Source organism: Manacus candei, unplaced genomic scaffold, assembly GCF_025592945.1.
Source record: "Manacus candei isolate 608988 ecotype Guabito, Panama unplaced genomic scaffold, ASM2559294v1 h1tg000076l, whole genome shotgun sequence".
Taxonomy (NCBI): Eukaryota; Metazoa; Chordata; class Aves; order Passeriformes; family Pipridae; genus Manacus; species Manacus candei.
The window spans coordinates 7,688,793-7,712,560 of NW_026138124.1; the positions used below are offsets into that span (position 1 = coordinate 7,688,793).

At 47.4% G+C, this 23,768-nt stretch overlaps 1 protein-coding gene across 3 annotated transcripts in view; it reads right to left on the reverse strand.

Moving 5' to 3' along the window:
• The window catches only part of SSH2 (slingshot protein phosphatase 2), a 95,179-nt gene that overhangs the window by 17,878 nt on the left and 53,533 nt on the right, over nucleotides 1-23,768 (reverse strand). For all 3 annotated transcript variants that reach the window (XM_051809858.1, XM_051809857.1, XM_051809859.1), the window contains 7 exons: nucleotides 15,816-15,919; nucleotides 11,094-11,158; nucleotides 6,810-6,931; nucleotides 4,077-4,145; nucleotides 3,225-3,290; nucleotides 1,978-2,172; nucleotides 106-199 (listed from right to left, as the gene is read on the reverse strand). In XM_051809858.1, coding sequence (XP_051665818.1) covers nucleotides 106-199; nucleotides 1,978-2,172; nucleotides 3,225-3,290; nucleotides 4,077-4,145; nucleotides 6,810-6,931; nucleotides 11,094-11,158; nucleotides 15,816-15,919 — 715 coding nt within the window. The remainder of the gene's footprint in view (nucleotides 1-105; nucleotides 200-1,977; nucleotides 2,173-3,224; nucleotides 3,291-4,076; nucleotides 4,146-6,809; nucleotides 6,932-11,093; nucleotides 11,159-15,815; nucleotides 15,920-23,768) is intronic.

Consider the following 23,768-nt stretch of genomic DNA (forward strand, 5'->3'; position numbering starts at 1 on the left):
AGGAAGCCACGTGAAGCTTTTGTTCTGACCTTTCCCTGGGGCATGAAGTACAGAGCTCTCTAGTTTGCACAACAGCGCTTCCAGTGCTGCTCCCTCACCACTCACCTCTTTTGATGTGATGTTCTCCAAATCCTTCTGCATCATGATTTCCCTTAACTTGGTCTTAATTAGCCGTTCCGTGCGTTCCCGCTCAGTTGGGCTAATCAGAAGAAAGCAACAGAGTCACTGTGAGGGGAAACAAACTGGACTCATGGCACTTATAAAATAGGTATTGTACAGACTGGATGCTCTGTGGAGTCTCAGATTCCCACTCTACTTCCCCCCACCATGTTCTCAGCTGCAGGGAATTCAGGTGACTGTAAAGCCTGGTTTAGATTCCCAGTTGTGTATGAAAGACACCAACTGAATGCCCCTAATCCATTGTAGTCATCCAGAGAACCTCTGGTATTTGGTAAAATTTAAATTGGGAAGGCTGCATTATACCCTCTGGAGCAATATCTAAGCCTCTCCCTACCTTTCTTGGAAAGGTAACAGCTCCAAAACTCCTTACATGGAGAGACGAGGGCAGCTAAGCCTCTGCATTCCTCCCGCCCCTGCTGCCAGGGCCTTATCACCAGCTGCAAAAATAGCCTGACTAACACCAGGGGAAGCTGCAGCAGAGCAGCAGCACAGGGCTGGCTCACCCAGCATCTCTAGAAGAGACCCAGCAGTGACATCTTGCACCACCTTTCCCTTTCTCTGGAAGGCTGCCAGGCTGAAGACGGCACAGGCACTACAGAAGTGTTCAACTGGTGGCTCACAAATAAAAACCAAAGTTCCTGGTCCTTTTAACCTCACTCATTATTTCAGGACTCAATTAACAGAATGCTGTTTAAGTGTCCCCAGGAAATCATTCAACTGCTGCCACTAGGGAAAGGGTGGGTTAGATAAAATTTATATATGAAAAGCTACAAGAAAATATTAATCTGACAGCCTGCCAAAGCTTTTCAGCCACCCTCCTTGCACATTAAAAAACAATCAAGTGTGAAGACTTGTTCACAGCTGAACAACTGCTTAGCATCATTATTCACTCACTGAACTCCAGCAACAGGAAATATCTCGGAGCATAAATCAACCAAAGGCACAATTATGCTGGGAAAGCAGCTGGGGCCAGTGAAGTCATTTCTTCTACAAACTGGGCAACTTAAGCCCTCACACTTGGCATAACATCTGGACACCGACTACTTTTGAGGCTATATGGTATCAGTACCATCAGGAATGACTAATGACACGGGTGGTAAACCTTGAATGTCTACAAATTTTGCCTTTCCAAATTGCCTACCCATCTAACTCAGCCACTGTTTGGACCATCCTATCAGCAGATATCCAAGCATTTAGCTGGAGGCATCTTGGGACCTATACACTGTCCTGTTCCACACTTGCTGAGCTCCTCAGAATCCCAAAAAACTGCATTGCTCTTAGGTGTACATCCTTAGGTGTACCAGATGGATGCCATGAGGATGTTTTTGAGCTCACAGGCTCAGAAGTTAATACACAAACACTTCACTTTACAGCAAAATTACCTGAGTAAAGATAAAAAGACCATGTTAGTCTAAACATGAGCAAAGTCAAGAGAAACCAGTTCCTTCCAGGCCTGGATATCAGAAGACAAATCCAGCAGAGAGGAAGGTCTAGGTACACACACCTCTCTCACTAGGAACACAGGATTTATGCTGCAGAAACAAAGGTCTGGAAACCTAAAGCCCAAAGTAAACCACTAAACTGAAAACAGAGGCTGAAGAAGAAGCAAGGGAGCCCCAGGAGGGCTAAACTTTCAGTGCTGGGGTTTACCTAACCATGAGTCTGCTTAATACCTCTGGAACAGGAAACCTCTCCTTATTAACACCTAATTAAGAGCAATCTCTTGTGGAAACTGTGTCCTCATTTGGAGAGCTTGACAGTCAAACGCTTTGTCTCAGCAGAGCCAAACCAACTCACACATCTGTGAAGAGGGCAGGCGAGTCGGGCCGGTGGGACTGGACATCTTGCATGGCATTCCACTCGTTGACCGACGACTGGTCCGAGTTGATATGGCTCTCATAGTAACTGACCCACGTGAGGAAGAGGCTCCCTGGATAGTAATTGTTGCTCCGTGCCACTTCACAAGCCTTATGTAAACTCTGCAGGGCAGACCTGGGAAGGGAACGATACCTGCAGGTTTGTAATTTCTTCCTCAGGCTGGTATTGAGCACAAAGCAGCCGCCAAATCCACGATGCTGCTCGTGTTCCATCAGTTGGTACAAACCCCAGTGCAAGAGCCCTGGCACCGAGCAGGAGGCTGTCCTGCAGGAGTGTGGATAGCTACACGCTGCCAGAGCTTGCATGTCTTAACTGGCATATGCCAAGGCAAGCCTGGATAGTGGTGAAGGTGCCCACAATTCAGAGGGCAGAGGCACTCGTGTCTCTGGCTCCAAAACGTGCTGCATCTACCCAAGCCCTAAATAAGACGCACAGAGTTTGTGTCCAAGACAGGGTGCTGACAGCTCCTGCTGTGCCACCAGCTCCCCTGCCTGCAGGGCAGGGACACCCAAGACTCAGAGCTGGACAACCAAGGGCTTAGGACTGTACCGAGGCGTTTAAGTGTCTGCTCTCTCTCACTGCATGAGGGATGTCAGAAGTTTCTTCAGCTGCTGCTGGGAAACAAATCCCCCTCTCCTATTTTTAGCTTATTTTAAATCTTTGACTGTGATCAGAAGGATCCAGGTCAAAATCACTGGGGTGACAGTAGCATGACACCCTGACAGGCAATGTATTTCTGCAATGCAAAGAAGCTCAAGCCAGAAATACTTACATGACCACTACACAAACCACCCTAAAAGGGAAGAGAAATGCAGGCAGCTTCTCTGTCCTTCTCGCTATCACAATGAACATGTCTCAAAATATTTCAAAACATATACTCAAAGCAATTTTACTTTGGGGACACTCAAAGCAGCAGCCCCCTGCAAGGAAAATTGCCCTATTCCTTCCTGCCCCCAGTTGAGACAAAGCTGCTGTAGAGCAGCACTCACGCAGGGTTTTTTTTCTTCTAGTATCAAACTTCCTTCCTTGTCCCTGAAGGAAAATTCTGGCTGCTGGAGTAGGTTTCAAGACACCAGTACAGTAAAGTAGCACCTGCTTTTTAAAAGCTCAAGCAGCCAAAACACCTGGAAAAAGGATCACTGGGACAGCTGATAGTAAGTACTTACCACATTGCTTGTACAGACACGGGCTTGAATATGTGCACCCTGTTATCTGTTGATACGCTGAACCCTCTGGTGAGAAGGAAAAAAGGCACAGTAAAAATGCATCCCAAAAGTCACTTTTTAGTTAATAACTTATAGTCTGCAGCACATTAGAACAGCAAAGGTCTAGCCCTATGCATACACTGCTGAGTTCAGCTAGCAAACAGATCAAAATAGCAGGCTAAAAGCTCTAAGATAACTTTTTTAAGCAGCTGCTGTTTGGGAACGAAACTAAGACAGTGGGACAGTGCTGGGCTGTGCTGTTTACCTTGGCAACACAAATTCAGTGCCACAGCTGGGAGCAACAGAGTCTCAGCTAAAGTGATCCTGGGGCAGCTACCAAGGAAAGAAAAGTCATTCCACGCACTGCACTGGACAGCCTGTGTAACTGGCACAAACAGGAGTCTGCAAGTCAGGTGTCTATTTGGCAGAGAAACATCATTCTTGTTTTATGTTCTGCTGAGCGCTGCCTGCTGCAAGTGTGATGGGGGAACACATAATAGGATCCCTTTAAGGAGCTTTCACTACACACCCACTCGCCAGTAAAAGCTCCTTTACTCCAGCTTAAACACACACATAAGCCACGGTCTCAGTGCATGTTTATTCACAGATAAGTCAATTATTGGTGTTCCCTGCCACAACCACTGTGATTTAGGGCTTTTGAGCCTACTCACCCTATACAGGTCAACAGAAGAGGTCTGCTGGACCTGTAAGGGGTCTGCAATCACTGGAATCCTTCTCCATACATCACGCTGCAAGCTCACACACAGAGACTGACCCTCTGCTATCGACCTACAACGTACAAAAGACACTCACCCATCCCCGTCCAGGTGGATCAAGGTGTCACTCCACAGTGGCAGCACCAAGCCCATCGTACAAGTGCTACTGCAGTAAGAAAGAGCAGGTCAGTCTATTTACTGTGGCACCATGCTGTTATTCTAATTTCATGGCAACAGTTGTGTATTTTTGTACTCATTAGGAATGAAAAGGAAAAATCCCACTGTTGCTTCAGGGAAAAACAATGCCAGTGTTGTTCTACAGGGGTCTGACAAGGATCACTGATCAGATTCAGGGTACAGCAGTATCCTTTAAACAAGCTTAAAGGGTTAACACACACCCAGAGGAAGAGCAAACAGGATCCAGGAGCATTGAGCTCTGTGCAGAAGGTCAGAGGGGGTTTGCAGTCTTTGGTCAGCTTGAGGCTTTCTTTACAGATTAGTCCCTCTCAGGCTCAAGTGGTTTGGTTCTAGCTCTGATTTTGCAATCCCCAGCTTTGCTTTCCTGTTTGTTCCCCAGCCACAGCTGCTGGCAACTGGGAGCAGTGCAATCACAGGGTGACTAGCAGCACGGCAGGTTAGCAATCACTGCCTATCACCTGTGGTTGACTCCTGACCCTTCTTCACCCTCCCACACCTCGAGAATGAGTCCAACAGCCAGCCCAGACAGATACTTCTTGGCAATCCCACTCCTCTCTCAGCTGCTTTGCCCTCTTTGCCCTCACAGTCACCTGCTTTCTGTAGGGCTGAGCAAAAAGCCAAGTTAAAAGTAGAAATCAAGTGACGGAAAAAAGGCAGGGGAACCCAACACAACCTGCACCAGGTTATAGAATCACAGAATACACCAAGCTGGAAGGGACCCAGAAGGATGATCGAGTCCAACTCTTAACCCTGCACAAGACTATCCCCAAGAGTCACACCATGGGCCTGAGAGTATCATCCAAATGCTTCTTGAGCTCTGGCAGCCTCGGTGCTGTGACCACTGCCCTGGGGAGCTTGTTCAGTGCCCAACCACCCTCCGGGGGAAGAAACTTTTACTAATATCCAACTTAAACCTCCCCTGACACAACTTCAGACCATTCCCTTGGGTCCTGTCACTGTTCCCCACAGAGAAGAGATCAGTGCCTGCCGCTCCTCTGAATCTCATAAAGCTGCAAAAATCGCTCCATAATCAAAGCAGCATCTTGAAGAAGAACTGAATTCAACCGCCTCCTGCTCCTGTGCTTTGCACTAGGTGCTCTCAAATTTCCACCAGCTCCAACACCCCTGCCAGTCTCCAGCTCATGAGGGGGGAAGAGGGTGAGACCAGGCTTTGGAGGGTCAGCAGACACGGAGCCCTGGCCATGCACACGCCTCGGAGCGCCTGGTGCCCCGCACAAGGAGACACTGCGGCACGCAGCTATTTCTGTTGACAACACGGGATGAGCTCATGGAAAGATGTGTTTTTAAAAGGCTTCCCAAGGTGGCCGGGGTATTTTTAGTGATACTGTGCAGCGAGCGCTTATCAGAGACCATAGCAACAAGTCTACACTGGGTTATAAATACCGAGTGGGCTCGGGGAGGGCGTATCAGAGTGACCATCCAGAACCTCAGTAACTCCAGCAGAAAGCTGAAACGACCCCGGTATGTTATTAGAGGCTGAATACCAGCGAGCTCTCAGTTATCAAAGGTGGCTGTGCTGCTACATCACAGCCAACAGTGAGCTGCTCCAAGCTCACAGCAACCTGTGCAAGGACAAGTTATTCTTACCCACAGCAAGAGCATCCCTGAGCCACAGCTGTGCACACCCGCGCAGGGAGACAGGAGCCAGGGGTAGCATCAAGCTGGTCCCCTGTTTTAGCAGCAATCACCCAAGCCAAGCGTCCAAACTAAGCCACCTGAGACTAAGCATGGTGGCTGCTGTGACCAGCACGCTGTTTAGGAGGCAATTTCTTAGCCAAATAGTTCAAAAATGTTTTCTAGTGACCCTGCTAACTACTTAAGTAATTTATTCCAACTACTGTCAAGACTCATTCCTGGAACAGCTGTGCTAGAAGTAAGCATGAGTACGAAAACTTCCAAAATAGGTTAAATATCCAGGTGATTTTCTCCCCATGTAGGCCAAGATTTACTTAGAGCTCATGTGCTTCCAAGCCCTCTTCGAAGTGCCCAATGTCCCCTTCTAAATGTGAAGCTTCTGCCCCTGAAGCTGCAAAAGCTGCTTCCCAGCCACATTCTGCAGCCTTGTGGAAAGGTCAGTAGGAATTTAAATGAATGAAGCAGAAGCACTAAACCCTGATGACACACTGCTGTCTGGGGAGAGCACACACTGTGCAAGATCTGCCATCTCCAACCCTGACATTCCCATCAGGCCTTTTTTGCCCTGACCTTGGCAAGGGGCTGCCTCACACTCACTGTCTTATTACCTGCTCTCCTGAACCTTGACAGCTTCTCTAACTGCAGCTTTTTCTTTCTTTGCATGCAAATTGTCCCTGTCCCTGGTGTGCAGATGCAGGACTTAAAAGACCTAAGAGGCATTTAAGGGCACTGAACACCCTCACACAAGCCTGAGGCTCAGAGGAATCAACAAAATGCTGACCTGCACTGTTGCCTTCCCATTTGCCATCTCCTTTCAAAAAATAAAAAGGGAATTCTGGATCTCAAAAAAGGTATTAGGCTGGAAAATCTGAAGCAGTCTATCCCCAGAAAACACGGACACCAGACAGTGATTTCTGCACTTAACTCGATGTGTGGGTGAACACAAGGACTTCCCCCACCTGGACCCTCTGAGTACCTGTCATTGGAAGAGAAATCCATCCCTAGGACAATGCTCTCTTCAGTGTCTTGTCTGCCATTGGTGGACACCACCACCATGTATCTAGTGCGGTTCTGGTAGGTACTTTCCAGTCTTACAGCCTGAAGAAAAGAAGGGGAGAGATCAGCAGTGCACTCAGCAAAACACACATTATTACCTTCACAAGCCACTTTTTCATGCTCAGTGACAGGTGCAGAAGCAGTGATGCAGTTTGGACTAGTATGGATGTCCCACGCTCCTCAGCTGGGTAAGAAGGGCCTCACTCCCCCACAGTGCCTTCCTCAACAGCTGGGATGTTCCTGGTGCCCTCTGCACGCCTGGCTCCAGGCCTGCTCTGTCCCACTAGGGTTGGTTCTGAACAACCTACAGCCCTCTGACTGGTCCCAGCCCTGTGAGCTTCGTGGACCATCACACGTTTGAGCAAGACAGAAGGGTGTTGAACATGCTCTTCACCTCTCCGAGGACTTTGCCCAAAGAACTAGAACTTTCCTTTGAACTACTGTGTGCTACAACAGCTCCAACAAGACCCTTCCACCACCACCAGACAACCAAGATCTAATTCATAGGACCTAATTCATATGTGGTTTCCTGATGGTCCTTTGAATTCTTCTGGCAACTTCCCCAGTGCAGATGCAACCTTGCTGCCCTACACCTGGCAGGAAAAGATGACTAAGTTGTATCCACCACTGGATTCAGATTGCCCAGAAAAGGTGAAAGTCATTGTGCCTCATTGCTCCTGCCACAACCACATTTACCCCAGTGCCAAAAGAGAGCTCTAGCAGGACTGCAGTTCAGCCCAAACTCCCCCAGATCAAATACTACTGACAGCATTCAGAGAGCAGCTGTGGAACTTCAGCTGTGAATGTCAGACCAACACTGAAGCTCCTGAAAGGCTGCACTGAGCTGTGCTGCTCCTCCAGAAGCCACAAGGAAGTGAGAACTGAAGTGACTCCAGCAAATCTTACAGACAGGCTGCTGGTTAGCGAGGAGCCTAGAAAGGGAGCCCTGCACTATAAACATCTGCAGCAGGCAGCTTTTACTTGCAACACTTTCTGGACTCTGTTCCAAGCCATTTACAGTTATTTTAGTCACAGGATCCCAAGAAGAGAAACTAGGACACCCCTAGAAAGGAAGTGTCTTAATTCTGTATACTGAGCCTTAACTTTGGACAGCCCAATCCAACCCCAAGACCCTGCCTGGCCTCAGTGTTTACCACACTGTTAAACTGCTCCTTGAACTTTGAGCAGGGCCTGCAGAGAGCAAACACGGGCGAGAAGGAGCCGTCCAGTCCAGCCTTGCCCCGTGCTCAGCAGGGAAAGCTTCCCAGTGGAATTGTAGGGAGCAGCAGCTCTAGTGATGGGACAGAACAGCAAGTGCAGGCAGGAGACGGTGTTGATGGAGTCTTCTAGACTTGTCCAATGGGACCAAAGACCAACAGAAACTACCCAAATGCTGATGCCAGCAGACAGCCGTGCTCTGTACAGAGACTGTGCCCCACCCCATCTCCTTAGGATAAGTCATGCTAAAACCAGCCTTATTTTCCTTCTTGCTTCTTGAGTCACTGGGATTCCTTTGGAAACACGGAAGATCAAAGCGGTCAGTCCTTCAAGGTGTGAATTCTGCCAAAGACAGCTGTTTCTACCACTAACCACTTGTGGGAAAACAGAAAGGTGCTCTTCCACCTAGAAGAGCAAGTAATCATCAAGGGCTTGGTAGTTAAAGTTATTATCTACATTAGGAACCAAACCTCAACAAGAAGCACAGACTTGCCTAAAATGGGAGCAGATGGACGCAGCTGCTCCACGTCCGGGGCATCCACACACAAGTTCTGTTCAGCTTCTCTTGAGGACAGTCCATAAGCAAGAGGATTAACATAATCTAACTTACTTTGCTAAACCAATTTGGCTGGCAGTAATGGGAAGTCTTAATGCAAGACCCTTTAGAACAAGGCGAGACAAACAGTGAGCAAAGGTCACGTAGCTACACGTCGGTGGGGTGGGATTTTCAGAGGCCACTTAAGAGGAACAGGACATGGCTTAGTGTGGCTCTCTGGGCTCAACACTTACACCCTCAGCACAAAGCAAAGAACCACGACTGGGGCAGATAATGTGTTTTGCTACATTTACTGGAATAATAAACCTGCAAATTTGACACTGTAAATCAGCCAACCTCAAAGATTACTACTAGAGCTCCAACATGCCCAACAAATCACAAATGAGTCTCCAACCTTGCCATTAAGTGCAAGGTTGAGTAAGTGCTCACCTGACAGCAGGAGCACACCAAGTGCTCTGATGCCTTTTGAATGAAGGTATTTGAAAACCCAGTCACTTTAGAGAGGATGGCCTGGCTTCAGGGACTGTGATGAGATGGGAAGTTCTTTCTCAACAGTTCATCTATATAGAGCTAGCTTTCTCAATTTGGGAAGGTTATTTGTGGTCTGTTCATGAACAAATCATCACCTGTAGTGCTTTCAGGGCCAGACATTTTTTTACTTTCAGGCTCACCTAAACACAAGCCAACTTTATCTTCTGCTGCATTCTTGTTTCATCAGAAGTATGATTTGATATTTCACCAGCCCTTATGAACAGCACATTCCAAGAAGTTCATACTGACCTTTCATCTTTTTCATTCTCTCTGATAGTGTTTCATCCAGGAAGACATTTCTCATTGAGTTACTTGATTTAAAGACAAAAAAGTATGTCCAACTTTCAAGTTCCCAGCTCTGCTAAGCTACAGAAACATGTTCAATCACTTTGTACTCTTAACTCCTTTTCCTCCTTTCTACTGATTTTACACTGGTACCATTGCTCTAATCCTGCTCTCATGGAGGGCTAAAAACCTCTGCCAACAGCTCCAACAGAGACAAGGGTTGTTCCAAATTTCAAGTGTAGGTTTTTAGAGGATTAGATTCCTCTGCTGCCCTCTGAATGACAGCAGCCAACGAAATGAAGAGAATGCATTTCTCTCAGTACTGTTTATATTTCAAATCTCATTTGTATCTACTGTCTTGTGAGAGACTCCACTGCAGCTCTGCACACCCTTCGTTCGTCAAGAATCAATTAAATTCAAGTAGACTATCGAACTTAACCTCACGCTACATTTCAGCATTCCAAATGTAGCTCAGAACAAAAGGGTTTATGTCTCAGCCCACAAAGTCCTTATTCAGCTGTTAAGGCTAATTTGTCCCAAATCACACAATGTAGCCAGTGATATTGCTGAACAATGCCTTGTTCAATGGCTTCCAACGTTCTAACCCCAGCTCAGATTCTGAAAAGCATTGAAAACTCCCATTCCCATCACTTTCAGCGAAATTTTAGTGACAGCAAGGTGTGCCTGAAAAAGTTTAGGAGCAGGTCCTTTAGTTTGCTTATGGCAAATTATTTTCGGTGGTCATTTTGGAAGTTTAGGCATTCCATATTAATCTTGGCTGTTTCCTAGCTATACTCATCCAACCAGTCCATCCTCAGCACGGCTCAGGAGGATTCAGCAAACCAGAGGTGCCAGATAACACTTGTGGTGCTGGCAGTCCTTCTTTGGGCAGACGTTGCTAAGATGCACCAAGACAACACAGGGAAGAAACTTCAGGCTACTGAGTGATGAGAGGTGCAGATACACTTGCAGTCATGCCTGGCCTTGTAGAGCACTTCAACATGTCCCAGACAAATTCCTCACTGCTCACATTTGGTTTCTGGAGCTCTTCAGGACTGCATGACAACGCTATGAACAGCAATACCTGATTGCATCGTTGTAGGAGGCAACAGCCCAAAAAAGCAGAAGGCCAAGGTTCAGTGTAGGTGCATGGCTACATGGGGGTCCTACCTGCTCCTTCCTGATAAGCCATGGCTTTTTAGGATGCCACAAGTGAGGAGAGAAGAGTGAGGTACACAACTGAACTACTGTAGGAAGGCAGGTGCTCACACTGGTCAGACATAAGTCATCTACTCTTGATTTAAACAGGGCACCAAGATAATTTACCCATCTTCTCTGGCAATTGTTACAGGACTTTAACAGCACAGGCACTCAGTGCTCGGTTCAAAGACAAACTTCCAGCCATACAATTTGTCTCACTGAACAACCAAATAAGCAGGCCTTTCATAATTAGCTGCTTTTCTACCCTTGTGGTTGCAAAGACTCCCCAGACCTGCTGACGATACCACTCAGACACACACAGAGCACTGCTTTCATGAGTTCCACAGGTGTATTTGTCAAGTGGCACTTAACCTTTACATTGGTTCCCAGCAGATAAGCACAAAGCCGACCTACCAGTCTGATGTTGTCTTCTGGGCGGAGCAGGATGAACATGGCCTGCAGGTGCTGCTGGAGATCCCCTGCGGGCAAGAGGGAAAGGTGAGTGCACAGAAATAGTTTTAAATCACATGCAAGTTCCTGGCTCTCCAGCCAGAGCAAATGTCCACTGAGAAACCCGACACGTCACCGTGAGCGTCGTCACTCCCACCTCCTCAGAGATGAGTTGTCATCTCTGAGTCAGCTGCTCTTTGCTCCGTGTGCTCACCTGTTCCTCAGTTACTATGCTCTCTCCTGCTAAATCCTGTTATCTTTTTTAACAGAAATTAACAGTGTTTCGGTGTTCTTTGTTCTTTTAATAGACAAGGCAAACTAGGTAGAAATGGACCCCACCCCCGTGGCTCAACATCTCATTCTACCACGTTTCAAACCAGAAATCTGCCACTTCTTCTATACCAACTTCTTTTTATACCAACTTCTTTTATACCCAGTGCAGAACTACTACCTAGACAAAAGTATCCCCTATGAAGTGAGATTTAGTCCCACCTTAGACCAGTACGTGCCCACGTATGGTTGTGTACCAACCCCTCCCAAAAGCAGCTAAGAACTGCCACCTGAAAAATCAAACACCTGCAATTTTTTTCTTAGAAAACACTTGCAACACTTTCACTGGTGAGGCTGAGGAAAAATAAAAGAAAATTAAATTTACTGCATTACTATGATTTTGAGTCTTATTAAAAAATGAATCGAGTGTCCCAGGTACCTAAAGCATCAAGTATTTGAAAGACAACTGAGATGCCTTTCTGCCAGCACTGCTGCACTGACTTCTCAGCACTACTCCCTGGCCTGCAGAGAGCCAACATCACCCCCTGAGTGTCAGTCAGCAGCAGCATCTCCTGTTTTTGCCATCGTTGTATGGAAAATTAATCTGCATTCCCAGAAAGGAGAGTGCAAGGCTGCCAGGTGGGTGGCACAGATCAGCAAGAAGAGGAGCCTTTACTCTCCCACCCTCTCCCACTCCCCCACAGCCAGGAAGCTGAGTTTAGGTAACACTGCAGGGAAGACCATGAAGCAGGAGCAAATATTCAGCAGGAGTGGTTACAAGAGCATTTTCTAGGAAGGCTGGTTAATCTCCCTGAACTCCTTTCCTAATTCATCAGTGGTTCTACAATCCATGCTATTCCACAGACTCTCAGAAACCAGGAAATCTTGGACATGGAGCAGCATCCAGAAATGTCCCAAAAGGGGAGGGAAAGAAAGGAAAAGCTGCCCAGCAAGAGCACAGTACCCAGTTTCCTAATGACTTTTACAGTTGGTGGAAGAGCAGCCCCTCTCTGGATGGGACAGAGGCAAGCTAGTGTGGAGTGGGCTACACAGGACACAGCATTCCCTGCTCTCTTCCTTCCTCCTTGAAACACATTTTAGCACATGGATAATGAGTCAATGCTCTGGGATTGCATTTTCAACTGGGGGTGGGAAAAACTGAGGCACTCTGCACCGCTGGGGAAGTCAAATACAAAGTACCAGCAGCTGAAGCCGCTTCCTGCCCAAGGACATTGTTCCCAATGCAGGAGTGGCTGGCACGTGCCTCCATAAATAACAACTATTTATGGAGACAGGTAACTCAGGAAAGGCCAACTCATCCATCAGGTGCTTGTCCTCCCAGGGGTGCAGCAACAGGACTTCCCCACGTCATCACCAGTGCAAAATCCTGGCAAACACCGCCCAGTTCCAGCAAGTTTCAGCTGCTCCCACAGCGGGAATTGCTGAGAACAGTTGACTCAACAGGTGAAAGTCCCTCTGCACCTCCTGTCCACTGCCTGGAAGAGCCCTGCAAGTGTCTGTCTCATGACGCATGCACGTCTTAGGCAGCTTGAAATGAAAGATGCTTCACCTCAGCTTTTCCCTCCCCAAAATGTAACGGTTCCAACCTATTGCTGCCAGTAATTCAGGAACCAGCTTAAGAGTCAAAGCTTCCAGAGTTTAAAAAAACATCACCAGGAATACTGGATTATCTCCATACTTAAAAACGAGACAAAGTTTCTACGACAACCCTTTCTGCAAGGCTCAGTCAAGGAGCTCCATTATCCCTCATCCTCAGAAAGTTTACCACACTCCTCCCTGTTCCCCTGCCAGCCTTGGGAGCTCCAGAGCTGGAAAGTAAAGGATTGCTTCCTTGGCCAGCTTTAATCCACTTGCAGTGTTTTCAGCCCCAAACACACAAGGCATTTTGTAAGCTTCCTGGATTAAGAAAAACCAAAGGAAAGGTTTTAACATGCCAGAATCAGCACAAAGATACCACATCCTGTCCTGTGAAGAGCTGTCAGCTTTGCTGGCATTCATGGCAGGGCTGCTGCTTCCTATCACATTGTCCTGCACTGAGCAGATGCTTTTGTTTCCCTGAGCTGGCAGGATAGGTGCAAAGCATCAGAGTGGGATCTGAAAAGTGATTCACAGCGTTCCAGAGATGGCAAAAGCCCCAGGGAAGTTACACTGTTTTCTGGCCTGCGTAGTTTGTTGTGGAAAAGCAAGCCCACCATCCCACAGATCAGTTTTCCAGGTGGCACAGGACCGCCCAGCAAGAGGAGTGTGGACAGGTGGTGCCATATCTAGTCAATCTGCCAACGATTCCATCGCTGGAGATGCGATTAAAGAAACGGGTGGGAGCATTAATTACTTCCTGTTACCCATTTACTCTTCCCGCTGGATTCCAGCACCTCTGATGAATTAAAAAAGCAGGTCAGGAAGGTTAGTGAAGCTTCCTAGGAAATGCTCTTGGAGTCACTTGAAATACTATTGCATCCATAGGCAGCAATTCCATACTGGAAAGTTATGTCCGCTCTCTACCCTCTTCTAATTTTGAGTGCCAGAGATAAGCCACGACATACAAGGGAATGGAAGCTGAGCATGGAATATCAGTGTCCCAGAGAGGAGGCAGCTGCACACACTGTGCCAGCTCAGTGCCAGCAGCCAGTTCACAGCTCACAGCCACGCTCTCTACATCACTGATTTAATTTTGGTGGCACAGATGTTTTGCTCAGGAAGGCGACACATTGATCCCTCGGTCTGCTGATTATTAGAAAAATCCACAGAAAAGAAAGCTGGTGCACACGCAGACAAGGGACCCTCTGCAGTGAAACCTCTAAGCACCATAAGAATCACTACAGCATTCCCATCACTTGACAAGCAGGGAAACTGAGGAAAGGACAGTACTGATGCCTCATTAAATCTCAGGACAGGAATAAAATACACCTTCTAAGAACAAAAACCCCAGCCCTTAGGCAAGCCAGCCTCTCCAGTACCAAACATCTTGCTGTAAGCAATTACAACACACCGGATTTGCTTCCTTGGCAATCTGGTTTCCAAGAGCTCTGGGCTGATTAGACAAGCAACTATTTTTCCACCAAGGTCTCCAGACCTCATGCAAGTCAGCTGGAGCAAGTGGATGAGGGAAGGAGAGAGACTCAACAGCTGTTTGTGCTGCCTTGCAGAGGTTCACAAGGAAAACCATCCAGTGGGTCTTCTCTGGAGGTAAAGCCAAGGCAGCAGCTGCCAGGGGGAGACCTGGGCTTCAGCAATGGTCCTTGGAGAGACCAAAAATCAAGACAGGCCAAGAGAAACTTTTAAAAGACTGCTGACTGCTTTCACACTAAAGACAATTTCACTTCATTCTCGACCAGAAAGGCCAGCTTTAAATTAAGCTTCAGAACATTTTCTTTCGACAACTGGTAATTAATGCATCTCACCAAAGTAGTTTGAATCCAAGTATGTGATTAACTGCCTTCTGACTTAAACCTTTTCTATAAATATACTTGTAAACAGATTTTTAGGTGGCCAGACATCAGGTACAGAACTCTGCCGGATGTAGACCTGGATGACAAGTCTGCTGGTCTCAAAGTACAAAGTGATCTACACCTGGAATCAAATCAAATCACGTTTTGCTGGTCACTTCCTGGCAAAGCACATTGACTCCTCCTCTCTGTTTCTATTTCTGTCCCATATGCAAAAGTCTGAAGGTTTCCATGGGTTTTTTTTCCTGTCAATTGCTCAATGCAAGGGAGAATCCCCACACTATCTGATCCCTGTAAAACACCACCACTGATTAAGCACCATAGCCAGTGAAAAACAACCTACCCTGAAATGTTTGAGTTCCATTATTCAGGTCAACTTTTCAAAGAGAGTCAAAGCAAAAACACAAATCAAACTTGGAGCAGATAAAGGAGGCGGAATTATAACCAACTCTGTATTACTCATTCTGCTCACACCTCTGAGAAGTCACAGTGACTTTGCTCAGAGGTTTCCTCACCCCCACACAGAGGTAAATATCCTCCCTTCCCTCCATCATAACCGGTTACTTTCAGATCAGGAAGAACAATTACTCATCCCATATCACAACCTCAGGTTTCCCAGTGCAGTGCCTGAAGGTTTTCATGGCAATCCTCCCATCCCCCCTCTCATACAAAGATTACAGGATGGTATTTTGGGGGGCAGTTATTCTGAAGTCTCCATGATGTCATGACTGCTGCCTCGATGTCCCTCATTTTCGCAGGATAAACGAGTTCTGAAACCTTTCCATCTAATCAGCATCAAACAGCACAGCCTTGAGACTGGCAGGTCAGGCTTTAACAAACACCAGGAGCAGACAGAAATGTGTGTCATGAGGTGAAAATGAACTCAAGAAAAGTGGACTTTGAAATTAGAGGGAACAGACAAGCCCCAGTCACCGATACACCACTTTACCTGCATGTTTGTTGCGCCTGTGACTGATCCTGGGAGTGGATGACCCATTTCCACGTGGCAGGAAAAGAGCTGCACCTTTCACAGTGAGGAAGCTTTCGCTGATACTGCAAGGGGAGAGACAAACAGAGAGTGAGGAAAACCGTCTTGTATTTAAAAGGAAAAAAAGCAAGGAACAAGAGAAGTTCAAGGCACTGAATGCATGCTCTGTTCTTTCGCAAGGAAGCGATTTAGACCAAATTATTCTGTTGGTAAAGAACTTTCCCCCCCATGTAAGTGCTGCAAACACTCAGAGCATAACTGAGAACAACACAAAAAGAGAAACACTGAAAAGCAGAACACATGCCTGGTGCCACTCTGCCTGCAGAGGTGGAACCTATGGCTACACTCTGGATTTGGAAGTCAAGATGAGACATCCACATTTCTGACCGGTGATGAGCAGAGCGAGCCCACGCACCTCGGTAATTACGGACTCCGCTAACCCCGAGCTCTGTGGTTCAGACACAGCTGATGCCCTGCAGAAACAAATGTCTCCCTTCTGCAGTTAGCCAAAAGAAAATTAGTGTACACAACAGACTGAGAAATCACGAAACTACTGTCTATGAGTTGCACGATAATTAACTCTCGATGACTTATAAATTAAAAACAAAACTGTAATGCTGTTGAAATCAGACACCACTTACTGCCCTGATTTTGCCCTTTCTGAAGTCACATGAGGAGAGAAGTTTGTAAAAAAGGGGCAGTAAAGAATTCCCAGATTCTGAGGAACAGCTGGTGTTTTAAGCACATCTTCCAGTAGCTTTCTTAGAGATGTTGTGGTTCGTGGAAAAAGCAAGACACACTCCAGGTTTTGCAATTCAGCCATCCTGTTGCATACTTGAGGGTTCCTGCTTTTCTCAGAATTGATAAGACAGTCATACAGGCTTTGAAGAAAGCCAGAAGCAATTCTGTAGTCAACAGGATGGTTGATGAATATGGTGAGACAGAATGGGAGAGTCCCTGGCATTGTGCATTCCAGCAGCTCTGTGCCTTGAAAAAGATGTTGGCTTGTCCTTCAGCTGAGCAAAGCTTAGGAACTTAATTCCTTTAGCTCCTTAAACAAATATCAAACCTAATTATTTATTCCCTTCCTTTAAGAGACAAGGACTGGGAAATTATTAATAGAGTAAAAAGCCCTGCCACGTATTTTCATTATTTGGGGTTGACTGCTTTAGCAAAGGCCTTGCCAACTACACTTTTATAGGCACAAGAATTACACAAGCTTGTGTTAAAAAGTTGGATTTCCCTCTAAGCTCAGGCACATTTCTGGGCACCTCTCCATTTTGCTGCTGGGGACATGAAAAAATGAAGTTTTCCAAGCTCCAGCAAAGCAGATGCACAGATTCAAAAAGACCTTTCTAAAGCCTGTAGCATATCCCAATGTTTAGACTGTGCTGTCATACCCTCAGCACTCCTCGCTGATAAAGTTTCTCCCAGAAATTTCTTTCTGAAATTGAACCAGATGTCAAACATGCTCTGGATGTTTCAATAAAACAGAATTTCAAAAAGGAGAAAATCACTCATCCCAAGTTAAAATGGATCAGAGATCTTTACCTATATTAAAATTAAAAACAAAACATAATAAATTCATTGGCACACCAAGCACAGATGTTTCCTCAGACTCACATTAAAAAATTTGACTCAGCCTTTCTGGCTTTTGGTGACAAATAAATCCTCTGAAAGCTCTCAAGTTGCACAATTTCCTACAGCCTGAACTGGAGAAACACTGAGTTATCTCAAAGATACTTAAAAAATAGTAATATTATTATTAATGATAAAAATAAATTCTTCTCCTCCCTTTATAATCTCACCAATAGAAGAAAACTGTTAAAAGATGTTAGGCTGCACAGGAGGAGAAAGAACTCAGCACTCACAGCCACTTTTCACACAGTTTATCAGCAAAGCCGACAACTAATATTAGCAATCCTTTAGCCTGTGCCTGAGGTTCCCCCAGAAGGTGGAATTAGAAACTATTTTTAGTGGATACAGCAGCACGTAGCTGGAGGGCTGGGAGGTTAAAAATCTTCTCAATTCCATCACTTTCTCTTATCACCAGCTCTCAGCCACCGGCCTGGAAAGGAACCAGCGGCAGAACTGAAGAGATTCCCATCAGGTGCATCCTTCCAGGAGGCCACCTTCTCTTCTAAAGCCAGGACAGCCTTGTTTTGGGCCATTAACCACAAGCACTAAGTTCGACTTGGTAAGACTAGGGAAAGGGAATGTGATTTCCCATACAAAGGATTGGAAGAGCCGAAGAATGTGGCAAAGCAGATCGTTCTTGTGGAACGGGGAGGTCAAGCAGGGAGGGCAGCACCTCCCCCAGGGCAGGAGCGAGGGCAGGAGATGGCCATCAGCACTGCTGGGACAAGGGCAAATCTACAGACACAAGAGCCCTGGTCCTTCTGCCAAATCCAGCTCTGGGGACACTCTCTGTGCAGATGAGGGCAGGGCACACCCTTGGCATTGCCCACCCTGAACTCCCAACACCAAACACACATCGATATCCAGCACAGCATCTCAGCAAAAAAAACCAACAATACACACACACAACACTGAGCCCTTGCCCTGAGATTCAAGCAGCACAGAAAATCTTGGGAGGAAAGGCCACAAATTTATAGGAAAGTCCAAGGAGTTCTAATATTAACTATCAGCAAAGTTTAACACTGTTCTTTCAGGAGATGCTTATTTTGGTGCACAACAAGGGGAAAAAAAGCAATCAATCACCGGCCTGACATCCTCTGTGCCACACAGAGATGGCTGCTCAGTTTGGGTCCATCCTGTTTGGACAGTCCCTGCCATGACCTTTCCCAAAAACTCCATATTTCAGGGCAAGATCACCTTTGGATACTACCCCTAATACAAAAGGAGAGAGGATTCCTTGGGTGGGATGCTAACAGGCTCCACCTTGAGATGCTTCAGAAACACAGAAGGTAGAAAAGATGTGTGTGAAAAGGGCAATTAGGGCTCAAAACAACCCTCACAATGTGGGACTGTGCTCACCATACCAGCAGAGCTGTGCTGCCATCCACTACTGATTTCACCCTGCTGACAGCTCAACAACTCCCAAGTGTAACCTGGGCTTTGAAGTACTCCACAAAATCTGGTTTGCCAAAGCCTACAGGAGCTTCAGTGCTCTTTGAAACTATCTCCTGGGACAGACTGGGTGTTAAAAGACACTCAATGTGGGAGAAGTTGAGCCCAGGACAGCAGAAGACAAAGAGCCAACTTGGCAGAGGTAACAAAGCTGAGCTGTGTTTTATCAGCACACCAGGCTCGTCATCAGTCCTCTGGACTGCACAGGTCTTTCTTCTGGAGCAGACTTACTCGGGACATGCCTATAAAGGAGTGATTAAATCCATAAGCACTCCTCAGCACTACTGCTGGGGGGAAAAACCCCCTTCTGTTCCATGTTCAGCCTGCTCACTTCTACAGTGAAGCAGCAACCCCAAGGCCACCAGTGATGTGCTATTTGTAATTCCCTGCTCACTGGGAAGAGAACCAACACAAAGTGGAAAATTTAAGGAACTCCTACGGAAATCGCTACTTGTACTGATTTTACTCCCAGGCAGAAAAGATTTTGTAGAAACTGTACAAGTCACATCAGATTATTTAAAGCCCTTTGCACAAAAAGCACGGACATTCCCCTCAGAAGACTCCATTTCTAACAAGCATTAACAGCAGGAAACAGAAGTGATTCCCGCGCTGCCTGACTTGCTGCCCAGGGGCTGAGCTCCTCGTGCACGAGGAAAACACTGCACAGTTCATACCAAATTCTCATTATGCTACAAAATGGGATCCACACAGAACTTACAGATGGCAAACAAACAGTAAATACCTTCCCAGCTGCTACCCTGCACAGCTCCGTTCATGAACTGTGAGGACAAACACCAATAAACTGGTCTGAAGGCACAAGTGTTACTGGTTTAGGGACTGTGCCAAAGTGATGCAACAACAGGAATCACTGGAAGCTTTGCCATGACCCTCCTGGATGATGCCTTCCATCAGAGGGGCTGCTGGGCTGGGGAGCTGCCCCACCTGCCAGGAGACAGGTGAATCTGCACCACCCACCAGTTTCGATGAGAAATGCTCAGTCCTCAGTGTAAATTACTCAAAAAGGAACCTCATAGTTTTCTTTTGAATCTGTTGTGTAGAGGAAGAAGAGAAAACCTTTTTAAGAGCATGGCAAGGAAAGCAAGGAGGCACCTGAGCAGCTGCTGGCAATGTTTTATCCTAATAAACACTTAATTAAGTTATTGCGAGCCTGAGGACGACTTTCCAAAAGTCAGCTCTACATACTCATCAGAGCAGCTCCTTTACAGCAGGCTCTGTCCTGTCCAGCCCAGCCCTTAGTCAGGCACTTGCCAAGTAGCACAACCAGAGAGCTGGCACCGTTCCCCGACAGGAGAAGTTCTTCCACCATGTCCCCCTGCACAGCGCACAGGAACTGGTCAGTGCAGTGAGGAGCAAAGCTCCCCGTGCTGTCACCTCCTCACAGCCAAGCCCACGGCACACAGGCACTGCAGGGAGGTCATGAACTCCTGCCCTGTTCCCCTTTGTCCTTAGAAGAAACAGGGACGTTAAAAAGTGATGGTAGGGGAAATGAAGATTTCAAGGTACTTCATATTTGAACAGAAGTCTGTATTATTTACAGAAATATGAACATGATTTCTGTCAGCTGTAGGTATTTATTAAGTAGAACCCTGCAGAAAAGTGCTCTGAAGCAGCATCCTAACACACCTGAGAGACTACTCTGGGATTTCAATGCCAACCCCAGCTCGAGCTGCAGCTCCCCATGACAAGAGAGTTGTGGAGTTACCACAGACACTTCCAACTCCAGAGTGAAAAGAGATTTCCCTAAAGGGCATCTCTTGGAACACAACCACCATCCAGCACAAGCTCTACAAACACAAGATACTGCCTGGCAGAACTGGGCACCACCAGGAAGGGCTTCCAGTCTCCAATCCATTTGCAGGACATACCCTTCCCCCCTAGCAGCTGCTCAGACCAAAGGCAAATGAAAGAAAAGCACTGCACTGACGAAAGCAGACAGGCCTGACAGTAAGGAATTACACAAGTTAACCCTGGTGTTGACTAACTGCGATCATCAGCAGCCCAAGTCCTCAAAATGGGAAGTGTCAATGCAGAAAGCACTGGGGACATCAGTCAGGACCCCACGCTACCAAACACTGCTCACGTGTGCAGGGAAAGGTGGCCCCTGTCTGAAGAGCCAGCAGCTAAACAGGACAGGGAAGAGATGCAGTACAGAAGGTGTCTATCAGGAAGTGAAACAAAATCGTGTACCCAGCTCCCTTCTGTCATTTTTGAGCCAGGCTGCTTGCTCAAGAGTCCCCCAACATTCCACCCTAACACGAGCAGCCGATGCTGCCTTGCACATCTTCACTGCCAGCTCAGCTCTATCATCCTCCTTTAATCCACGGGCTGCAAAACACAAAAGCAAGAAGAAGACCAGAATTCCAAGGCTGGCAGGAGCACACAGCAGGCGTCAATACCGAGCTCATTCCCGAGGCTGTGGAGCCAGGAGTGGAAGGAGGGAGAGAGGGCATCTGGGGACATGAGAGCGAGCTCTGGAGCGGCCAGGATGCTCCCTGCACGGGCTGCAATTCCCCCACAGCTTGCTGTGCCTGCTGTGGAAGAAGTTACAGGAGGGCAGGCCAAGCAGCCTGCTGGCTTTTTCAGCACCTCAAGCCATTTCCCTCCCTCTTCCTGCTCTCCCTCCCAAACTGGCTGTTTCCTTTCCTCCACAGGCAGGCCCGGGGCCTGGCATCACACCTGCTGCAGGAGCGGCTCTCACCGCCAGCCTCCCACTCACTTCCCCTGCCCACAAGAAAAGTCCTGGTTAATAACCCAGCAGTCCCCCAGCCAAGGGTGCAACAGCAGCTGGGTGCACAGCTGGATTATGTGCAGCCTGGCAGCCCAGGGCACTTCTCCAGCAAACCACCAGACAAGAGCACTGCACTCCTCCAGCATCCCTCCCCTGAGAAGTACCTCTTTCACCTTCACTGTGGTTTGTTTTTCAACAAACAACACCCCTACTTCCCTTGTTTACTTTTTAAAGCACTGTTTAATAACTGCCAACAGCATTAATGAATTAAATAGAGGGAAGCAATGTTTGGCTTCCAGTTTAAGCCTTTGCTCCCAGACAAGTGCTGAAGGCACCGTTTCTCTTCACACAGAGGTCAGATCTAGAGCTGTGTAAAGCACAGTACCACATACTAATAAAAAACCCCACCAAAATCCTACCACAACAACAGGGAAATGGAAAAGGCAAAGATAACTCAGGACTGCCCTACAGTAACACTTGTATTAACAGGGTCAGCTGGCAGCACACACAGACATGTCCAGGCTTCTCTGATACCCAAAACAGAAACAAACCCAGTGCTGAGCAAAACAAGGGCCACGACTTACCGAAAAAGGATTCGGCAGAGGTGACACCACTGAGGGCAGGGAGAGAAAGGGGAAGTGGTTCTTCACCAAAGGCCATCTCTTGCCACTCAGCACTTTTGCAACTTAAGAAACAGCCAGAGGAGAAAAACAAAGCAAGTGTGGGAACCTACTCGGGCTCAGAGGCTTGACGCAAACTGCATTTTTAACAACATCTGCATTTGTGCCTTTTTCTTTTTTTTAAGAAGGAACTGTCTGCAGGCACTTCCTCTGCTCCAAGGTGGGGCTCCCTGGAGAGAGAACTCAGCTGCAATGACACAGGCAGGCATCATCACAGAAAGATCTGCAATGCCAACCATCTGCATGAACTGATGTACTGATCCCTTCTCACCATCACCAAGTCCCCTTTTCTCTTGCTTTGGGCTTCAATATGGGCATATTCTGAAGCCAAACTAAGACAATAGGAAAAACTCAGAGTTTGCTAGAAGACAGCCAAAGGCAAGGATGATGGGTGTGAATCTGAACTCCCAAAGGCCTTCTACTTGCCCCAAGTGAGGAGAGAATTTCTGGTAAATTCAGAGAGAATTTGCCAACTTGCCAAAGGGGATGCTGACGAGCATGGCTGTGTCTGCAAGTGAAGTGTGTCTGTGTCTGCTTCAGATACATGAAACAACCAGTCAGAAAGTTTCAGAGACGGAATCTAACCAGCCTCAGGTCATCCCACCAGGCTGGGGGGAGCACTGATACCCACTCAACACTCGAATGTGTTACCAGCCTACAAGTCGAGCCCTCTGCTGGAACAAACCATCATGCACATGCCATCAGGGCTCTTCTGCCACCAGGAACAATTACTGAGCTCCAGAACCCACTTTGCAAACTTCAGTCAGAGCCTGGGCAGCCTGGGTACGCTGGAGAGAGCAGCGGTGTCCTCTGGAGACCGCACGGACGACGACAGCCCTGGGCTGAGAAACTTATCCCTGCCAGAAACTCATCCCTGCCTTGCTGCCAGCAAGGGGAGCAACAACAGCTGCTGTTTGCAGGCGAAGTGTTCAGCCTACGCAGCTGCACAGTGCCGAGACAAACCCAACCACCTGCAGCATTCCTCTGCCTCCCAGTGCCCCCAGCCTCGCTCTGCAGGGCTGAGCCGACCTTCCTATCAAATGTATTCCCTCACAGGCAGGGCTGGGATCGATTTGTTACAGGCAAAAGAAAGCAGATTGGGTTTTAAGCCGGACAACATTTTATAGTTTCTGATAAAACTCAAAGTCCACACGGGCTTCCTGTTCCCCTCATGTACTCCTGGCCTATGGATGAACCAGCTCAACATATAAACTCCTAAAGTAAAGGCAAAGCACGGGCACCAGCTGTCTCCTCTCCATCCCACCTGGCAGAGCTCAGTGCTGCTTCCCCCCCAGCCCTGCGCCCATGCCTGTGCCAACAGCTCGGGATTAGGTTTCACTGGGCTGCTGCTGGGCGCGTGCTCATACAGTAACTCTCACACAACCCCCCAGTCAC